Source organism: Oryzias melastigma, unplaced genomic scaffold (assembly GCF_002922805.2).
Source record: "Oryzias melastigma strain HK-1 unplaced genomic scaffold, ASM292280v2 sc00270, whole genome shotgun sequence".
NCBI lineage: Eukaryota > Metazoa > Chordata > Actinopteri > Beloniformes > Adrianichthyidae > Oryzias > Oryzias melastigma.
The window spans coordinates 449,308-458,828 of NW_023416899.1; the positions used below are offsets into that span (position 1 = coordinate 449,308).

Below are 9,521 nucleotides of genomic sequence, written 5' to 3' on the forward strand. Positions count from 1 at the left end.
CTATGGAGACTTACTGCGGCACGGTGGAGCAGCGGTTAGCACTGACCTCACCACAGGACAGGTTCTGGTTTGAACCATAGCTGGTCCTCCTGTCTCCATCAGTGACTTCCTCCCACTATCGTGTGTGTACGTGTGCATGTGTGTACGTGCGTGTGTGTACGTGCGTGTGCATGTGTGTACGTGTGCATGTGTGTACGTGTGTACGTGTGCACGTGTGTACGTGTACATGTGTGTACGTGTGCATGTGTGTACGTGTGCATGTGTGTACGTGCGTGTGCATGTGTGTGCGTGTGCATGTGTGTACGTGTGCATGTGTGCATGTGTGTAACGTGTGCATGTGTGCATGTGTGTACGTGTGCATGTGTGTACGTACGTGTGCATGTGTGTACGTACGTGTGCATGTGTGTACGTGTGCATGTGTGTAACGTGTGCATGTGTGTACGTACGTGTGCATGTGTGTACGTACGTGTGCATGTGTGTACGTGTGCATGTGTGTACGTGTGCATGTGTGTACGTGCGTGTGCATGTGTGTGCGTGTGCATGTGTGCATGTGTGTACGTGCGTGTGCATGTGTGTGCGTGTGCTCATTCACATGCGTGAGCCTCCACCTGTTGGCAGAGACACATTTTCATTCACCTGTAATAAAGTCATTAGAAATAAAGTGAATTCTTTTTTCATATTAGCAGCTGCTGCGGTTCTGATTGACACCAGAGTAATCACTGGGGGTGGGGGGGGGTCCATCATTTGTCAAAAACCCAAATGAGTCTGTGTGAACTTTATGAGTTTTCTTTTTCATTTCATTGAAAGTCGAAACGTAAAATAAAACAAAAGGTTGCTGCGGGGGAGGAGGGGGGTGGGGGGCGGTCTCTTACCTCCATGAGATTCTGAATCGTGAGGAGAACAAACATCAGTCCCTGTGACGGAGGTTGAATATTTATCTGGAGTAAACACTGAAACTCTCGGAACAGTCGAATGAAAACTTCTTTACAGTTTCTTCTGTTTCTCGTCGTTCAGATTCCTGGTTTCTCTGAATCTCCACAGGAGAACATCTGCAGCAGCTTCTCCTCCAAACAAATTAACAAAGAAGTTCAGTTTCTCTCTGCAGAATCTCATCCTCTGAGGATTCTTTTACATGATTGATGACAGAACTGCTCCTCCAGAGGAGATCGTCAGATTCTTCTGAGGGACAGACACAGCACTGTCTGGGTCCAGGTCATCTTGATCTTGGTCCAGGTCATGGTCATCTTGATCTTGGTCCAGGTCATCTTGATCTTGGTCCTGGTCATCTTGATCTTGGTCCAGGTCATCGTCATCTTGATCTCGGTCCTGGTCATCTTGATCTCAGTCCAGGTCATCATCATCTTGATCTCGGTCCAGGTCATCATCATCTTGATCTCGGTCCAGGTCATCTTGATCTCGGTCCTGGTCATCTTGATCTCGGTTCAGGTCTTCTTCATCTTGGTCCAGGTCATCGTCATCTTGATCTCGGTCCAGGTCATCTTCATCTTGGTCCAGGTCATCGTCATCTTGATCTCGGTCCTGGTCATCTTCATCTCGGTCCAGGTCATCATCTTGATCTCGGTCCTGGTCATCTTGATCTCGGTTCAGGTCATCTTGATCTCGGTTCAGGTCATCGTCATCTTGATCTCGGTTCAGGTCATCTTCATCTCGGTCCAGGTCATCTTGATCTCGGTTCAGGTCATCTTGATCTCGGTCCAGGTCATCTTGATCTCGGTTCAGGTCATCTTGATCTCGGTCCAGGTCATCTTGATCTCGGTCTTGGTCATCCGCCTGGTCTCTCTTAATCTTGGTTCTGTTCCACCAGTTTGTCATTGATGGCACCAAGATGCAGTCAGAATAACTTCATTCTTTCACTCGGTTCTGATCCGTAGATCTTTGATGGGTCACAATCAGAAACTCTTGTCATTTAACGGGTCCTTGTTGTTGTTGTTGTTGTCTTTGTTGTGGTTTTTGGGCTTCAGTGTGAACTTCTAGTTTGCTTCATCCCCTGTAAAGCAGCCATGATGAAGCTGACTGTGCTGAAGGTCAGGCTGAAGTTTGTGTTGATTGATAATTCCAGCATCATCAGCATAAGGACTGAGCAGACGTCTGACTGAAGATGAAAGGGACTTCTCTCTGCTGCTGTTTCGGAGGTCTTCTTCCTCCATCTGTGATGTCCAGCCGTCTTCATCTCAGCTGGGTCAGCAGGTCTTTCCTCACACCGACACTCTGACCAGGGGGCCAACAAGGAGCAGGCGCCGGGAAGAGCGGCCAGCTGTCTGCTGCAGATGGAAGGAGGTCATGTGACCTCTGATTAACAGCAGAACATCCAGACTTTTGAAAGAGATGCTGTTCTGTTTCCATGGAAACTGATTCTCTTATCATTTTGAGGAGGATACCAAAAGGGTCCAAGAACACCAGGAGGATTTATCCAGGAGGTCACCAGAGGAGCAGAAGAAGATGGAAAGAAGGTCAGACCCCACAGAACTGGGCTCAGGTCAGAAGTCACAATCCAACAGTCATGTTTTGGACAAACATGGATCCATAGAGCTGAAGGAGAAACATCTGGATGATCCAGGAATTTATCAATTTCTGCCGCTCACACCTGATTCTGGTTCTAACAAAGTTGATTGAATGAAACATTTTCAGCTGTTCTGAAATAGAAAACCCTGAGTTGGAGAATTTTGAGTCCAGTGACTCTAAGTTCAGGTTTGAACTCTAAATTTGTTGAAGCTGCTTCTTGAAACGGGCCCTGGACTCATCTCTGCAGTGTCACAGACAGCATCAAACTCTGAAGGACCAGACCAGAACAGGAAGTCCCGCTGAGGCTCAGGGGTGTTAGGATGAAGACCAAACAGACGATGCTCTGCTGTTTCAAACCTGAAGCCTCACAGCTTCTACTCTTCCTGTTTCTGCTTTATTTCCTGTGTGGCTTCTGGCTCTTAATTCTAGTTGTTGTTTTCTTTGTTTATCCTGTCCGGCAAGTAAACAAACAAACTGAAGCTGAGAGCCGTTTAAATCGGACAGATTTTATTGTTAAAGTCGAGGATCCACGTGTGACTCAGGTGTATATTTGTTTAATGTGTTTAAACCAAAACTTTATCAAATTTAGAGTTAGGGTTCAATATTATTGTTCAGTTTACTTTAAAGATTAAAACAAATGTTTTTAAATTACAATGTATTACAGGCCAAATGGAAAAGAACTGAGAAGAGGGAGGAGTTAAGAAGAGACAAAGTGCAAAGTAGAGAAAAACAACAAAACGATGGACGGAAGAAGGCCTGTATTTTGTACACAAACACACCCAGTTTTTGTTGTGACATCACAAATACAATCTGGATCCTGATGTCGACACGTGTGAACGTTGTCTTCATGTCGGTTTAGCTGAGGACTCAAAAACTCAAAAGACAAACTGCCACGAAACTGAACCCAAACATACGAGTTACAAGGAGATCAACTTTACCCGAAAGAGGAGGAGCTTAGCTCTCGTCCAATTAAATTAATCGATGGAGAAAAACTCACCTCAAATACAACCTATGTTGTTTTCTCAGACTTCTTCCTGTCATCACGTTCTCCCCTCGTCCTGGTTCCTCATCAACTCTTCCCGAGTTCCTCTGACCTGCTGTGACAGCCGAGTGTCCAGCAATAACGGACTTGGCCGTAAAGAGGAGTTCTGGACTCGTCCTCAATGTTCAGAGATCGACTCCTGGAATGATGAATGTGAAAACAAGAGATGTTCCCGTCTGGTTCGAGGCTAAAGCGATTCACCGAAGACACCATCAGCTGGAGGACAGAGTCTTCAGCGATGAAGATGATGGTGGTGATGAAGGGAATCTTCCTGCTGAGATGTTTTCTTCCAGATTCTCCTGCTTGCTGTGACAGCAGCGTTGGCCTCTCGCTCCTCTCCTTTGTCCTCCTGCCACTGATAATTGCTGCTTTCAGCCCCCCCCTCCTTGGTTTCAGCTGTATTGTTGTGGCAGCTGCAGCAAAAAATAAATAAATAAATAAAAATAAAAAAGCTCCCACCAGGAGCTGCTGGATGAAAATGATCTTTGTTGAAAACGGAAAAACACAAAACTAAACTGACAGAATAACCAACTGAGGCTGAATCTGAATTCTTCTGCTCCACCTGTGGGTATTTGAGGGGGAGGGGTTTGTGGAATAGTTCTTTTAAGGGTGAAGTGAAGGGACTGAGTTATCTGGTCAGCTTGCTAGTTAACTGATTAACCAGTTTTATTTGGTCTGCTTAGTTTTTAACTATTGTTCATATTTTATGTAAAATTACCTGCATGAAGCCCAATGAGGCAAATATTCTTTGTGATTTTAGGGCTATAGAAATAAAATTGAATTGAATTAAATTGAATTAACAAAATAAGTAATTAATAACAAAACTACTTCACCAGCTAACTGACCACCTGACTAGAATTGAACAAACAAACTTTTAAACATTTATGAAACTAAACTTTATGAAGCTTTCTGACAGAATCAGTCGTGTGGAGCTGCAGTGGCTTTTATTTTGAAAAACTGGGGTCACATGATGGAGGTGAGTTTCTTTTTTGTTTTTGGTTTTCCTTTGATCTTCTTAAATAAAAGAAACTGAGACTGAGAGCATTCAGAAAACTTTATTATCACAAGTCTTTTCTCTTTGCGCACAATACTGCATGTTAACACCAAGATACTCCACCTCTCCTCCACCTGTTACCCCTCTATCCTCCACCTGTCCTCCACCTGTCCTCCACCTGTTACCCATTTGTCCTCCACCTGTCCTCCACCTGTGCTCCACCTGTCCTCCACCTGTGCTCCACCTGTCCTCCACCTGTCTTCCACCTGAGCTCCACCTGTGCTCCACCTGTCCTCCACCTTTACTCCTCCTCTACTTCTTTTTGTCAAACCACAGAGAAACTAGTCCAACAATACATCCAGCCAGGAACACTGGAAGACGACACGAGAAGCTTCTTCTCTTTAGATTTTAAACGTTGATTCTTTTTATACAATAAACATAAAAATATCAACCCTAAACGTTTACCGACAGAGAATAATGGAAAAATAAAAGTTGTATATAATGTGCGTTTTTATTCTTTCATTCATCTTCCTGTCCGCTTTGTCCCTTTCAGGGTCGTGGGTTTTTATTGCTAAACTGAAACATTTTAAAAAATGAAACAGAAATGATAAACCTTGAACATAAAATTTAATTCATGACAATAACACAGCTGTGGCGCGGGGGTAGAGCGGTCAACCTCTGATCAGAGATCTGATCCCATTTGACATGTGTGATGAAATAACCTTAAAAAAAGACAGAGCTGTGTGAATGTCTGTGTATGTTTTTTTGGAATGGGACCATCAGCTGATCTAACATCTGGGTTTTTGGTTCCGGTCTGCATTGATGGAGCCGGTTTCCCTGTGGTTGGACTGTGAGGACTTCCAGCCGTTTAGACACAGAATCTATCATCTAGAAACGTCTCAAGGATTCAGGTTGTGCTTTTAAATCTACTCACATTTTCACTGACCTGAACATGCGCGAGTAGAGGAGCGCCACTGGGGGGGGCGCATGTAAACGTCACTCACAGAATAGCAGGAAACAGAACATGGAGATCTGCATGCAAAACAACACGTCATGCATCTGCTGCAGCGTCCCAGAAGAGGCAGCGGGGGTGCAGGGGCCCCAGAGGCAGCTCGGGGCCCAAAATGCTCATCGGCCTAACCAAAGGCTCCTATAAAAGGGGGGGGGGGGTTACATTCATTCACTCACTGCCTCCCACCGTCATGCAGGGAAGCAGCGTTTGGGTTGTCAGTGGTGCATTTGTGTGCTTTTCCCGGGTCTGTGGAGGGTTCTCCTGACAGAACTCGGCCTGCATGCACGGCAGGCGCTGAAGGTGCAGCATTCTGACCAAAACCTGGAGTCTGGAGGGTTTCTGGAGTCTGCATGGTTTCTGGAGTCTAGAGGGTTTCTGGAGTCTGGATGGTTTCTGGAGTCTGGAGGGTTTCTGGAGTCTGGATGGTTTCTGGAGTCTGGATGGTTTCTGGAGTCTAGAGGGTTTCTAGAGTTTGGAGGATTTCTAGTCTAAAGAGTTTTTAAAATCTGAAAGGTTTCTGGAGTCTGGAGGACCAGAGATCGTTTGGATCTGAAAATGAGATTGGATCCAGATCAGTTTTCTGTCCTCCTAAGAAGCAGCTCTGGACCTGCAGGTCTTTCTGGAATCCTGATGGTTTTTGCTCCTCTGATCCTTGTTTCAGAAAAGAGAGACAAAACCCCAAAAGTTAAATTCCTTGACCAATTGGGCCACCAAAGAATCTGCCTTTGACCACCGCCCAAACCACAGTGTGACCGTCACTCAGGTCATGTGACTCGGTTTGTTTTTGGTGAAGCTATCAGGACGGGTTGAAGGCAGAAGATGTTTGTCTTTCATGTTGTGGTTCTGACTTAAGTCTTCCTCAGAACAGACACGCCCCTCCTGAGATGCCTCACAGTCATCTGCTTGGGTGTGGTCAGCTGAACTTGCTGGCAACGCCCACCACCGCCCCATGTTCTGCTGAGGAGAACACCGGACCCGACAGAAGATTTTTACGGACAAATTTCAAGATCTGATTTGAGTTCCTCGTCTTTACGATGAAGAACAAACATCTCTGCACCAAAGTCTTCTGGGATCTCCACAAGGATCAGGCTAGAACTTCTATCCTGTGATTGATTCATAATTTAGGTTTGAGGAAGACCATCTGTCTCTTGACCGTCTGCTTCTCTTTAACCCCTTCTTGTCCAGACTGCATAAAACAGACCAAAGGTCTTGGTCCCTCAGAACTGAGTGGACCTGAGAAGCCCTCTGTGGTGGAGCAATAGAAGGTCTAAGGTCAACCAGAAGGTCAAAGGAGAACAAGAAGGTCAAAAGAGAACCAGAAGGTCAGAGTTGAACCAGAAGGTCAGAGTTGAACCAGAAGGTCAGAGTTGAACCAGAAGGTCAGAGTTGAACCAGAAGGTCAGCGTCTCCCTGTAAAGATCTGCGGCACCTTCAGCGTCTGCGCTAACGAAGAACAGAAGACGGTAAACACTTGTTTCGGTCCAGAGGCGGCGGCTCGGCGCCACTCAGGGGCCGAATGGCCTGGAAGACTGGTACTCGCTGGGCACTTTGGGCTTGATGCCCTTGCTGTTGTAGTAGTCAACCACCTGGTTGGGCACTTCTGCTAGCACGCTCTTAGCCAGAGCCGCTGGAGAGGCCTGAGGAAGAGGAGGAGACGGGAGTTAGTCCGGTTCTCCTCTGGTAACAGATCCTTCCAGAGGTTTTGGTGCACGTGAAGGTCACATGAACCCTCCTCCAGAATGTCTCTGCTCCTCTGAGCTAATGGAGCTGCAGCAGCAGAGCCGAGGACAGACCCCGCCTCCACGAAAACATTGTCCACCGCTTTTCACCCAACAGCCGATTCTTCGTTCCATCGTCTTCATCAATGGCAGTTTCATGGTTACAGTGAGGGATCCATCAACCACGAATGTTTTTAATATTTAACTGTGTTTATTAATGATCTTCTTCATTAGATGAAAGCTTCAGATTTCTTTGTTCTGCTGTGAATAAAATATTGACTCCTGTGATTCAAAAGTCTTCAATAATTTCTACTCTGGATTTGGGAATAAGCTCCGCCTACGAGCGGAATGTTTCTCCTGCAGCTGCAGTTTGATCAAACGTCCAGCCGCTGCCCCCCCACCCCCCACCCCCGTTCTGGGTTTATTGCTCTGCAGACTGTCATTGGTTAGAAGAGACAGTTCCTGAGGGGGGGCAGATAGATGATCCGGATCCTGCATCTCCAGTCAGATATATTGACCCCCCACCCCCACAGAGGGGGTGTCACAGAGTCAGAGCTCTTGTTTACTGTCGTTCTTGTTGCCGCTCTCTGAGCTCGGTCGTCATTGTAAGTGAGATTTGGTTTAATAAAGGTTGAAAAGACATTTTCATCCATAAAGCATCGATGATAGATCTCATCTTTCAGATTTTATGTTTTTTATTTATTCTAAAACAGTTTTCATCTGTTGTCATTTTGAGACTATAAAACTCTCAGTCCTGGGGGGCATCTTCCCCTTTATTCTAATGAACCTTTAACACCGAAGCTCCACCGTTTAGGTTCTTTGATTTACTGTCATTCTGGTAGATTTCATCATTGAGCCGCTTTTCTCCTTCAGAAATTATCGTATCAACGGTTAAAAAGTTACAGTACGATGAAGATTTTGTTTGAAGCGTCACCGGCGACGCCTCAGGGGTTAAAGGGTTAAGAAGGTTCATCAGTTGCTAAATCAATACTGGTCCACTGTGAGTGTGTGTGTTGGGGGGGGGTCCACTTTAATTATCTTTTTAGTAAAAACAAAATGTACGTTTCAATTTTTTTCCATCTTTCTCTTCCCAGTGATGAAGCCCCGCCCCTTTTTTCTGTGACTTAATCTTCTTTATTTTCTTATAAAATCAAAATCTAAAGTGAAACCGCCTTAAAATCCCCTAGAAGCTGTTAAATGGAATCAGTCCACCGTTATTTGACATGTTCAGTGAAAACCCTCTCTGCCGTCCCACATCTCCATTGTTTTTCTACACTTGGCCCCTCCCTTGTGGGCGTGGTCATAGATGAGGTCATAAGGTCAGGTGCGTACAGGACTCATCAGGTGGTTAAACCAGTCCTGGATCTGACCTGATTGTTAGTTTGAACCCACAAGCTCTCAGTTTAAGGGCAGACACTCTACACTTGGCCACTGAATACTTGCAGCCGTCATTACTGGTTGTGGTGACATACATATCTCAGGATGGAAGCATGTGTTGATTCGTGGGCGGGTTTCCTCGTTCTCCTGATTACCTGTGATCTGATATTAGCATCAAGGTTTGGGGTGATATTCTGAAACACCAAAAGTAAAGTCCTTACTTTCCCCACTAACTCACAGTCCGGATTTCCCTGCAGGTGTGGGTCCATCTGTGTTCTCTTCCTGGCACAATTTATGGATACATGTAATCGGTGATCTGATTAAAGATAACACGCTGATGTCTTGACAAGTACAAACCACATTTACTGGTCCTCAAGCACTTTTTTGCATTTTTTTTTTTTCCAACTGAGACATTTGATATCTTCCCATGTCCCTCCGCCTGCTGCTGAACACGATGTAGTCCTGATCCGAATACTCCCCTCCTCCCTCCCCCTTAGCCCTCCCCCTCGATTTGAAGTCAAAGTCTTGTTCAGATTGTTATCAAACAGAGGGTCCAAAGTAAACCACGTCGTGTTAAGAAGCTCTTTTCTTCCTTTGGTGTTCCCTGAACCACAGAAGTTTACATTTAAATGTAAGTAATGACTTTATGTTGTAGCGTGACCTTTTTAAAGATATAAAACCGTGGTTGTTATATATATTTAAGTGCTGGAAGCTCCGCGCTAACGCTAGCGTACCGGTGATGTTGATGACGTCATTGAATGAAAGTCACGTCCGAAATATCAGACACTATTTTTTCATCCCCTCCGTTTGGAGCGAACACGGAGCGATAAACGAAGGGGGAGGGAGTAGGGGGAG

General features: G+C 45.5%; 1 protein-coding gene across 4 annotated transcripts in view; it reads right to left on the reverse strand.

The window, feature by feature from the left end:
- Nucleotides 1–3,123: 3,123 nt before the first annotated feature.
- LOC112141728 (copine-4) overlaps nt 3,124–9,521 on the reverse strand; it is a gene marked incomplete at its 5' end in the record, with an annotated part of 32,483 nt that continues 26,085 nt past the window's right edge. For 2 of the 4 annotated variants that reach the window (XM_036210875.1, XM_024264878.2), the window contains 1 exon segment: nt 3,125–7,208. In XM_036210875.1, coding sequence (XP_036066768.1) covers nt 7,186–7,208 — 23 coding nt within the window. 4 annotated transcript variants of the gene reach the window in all.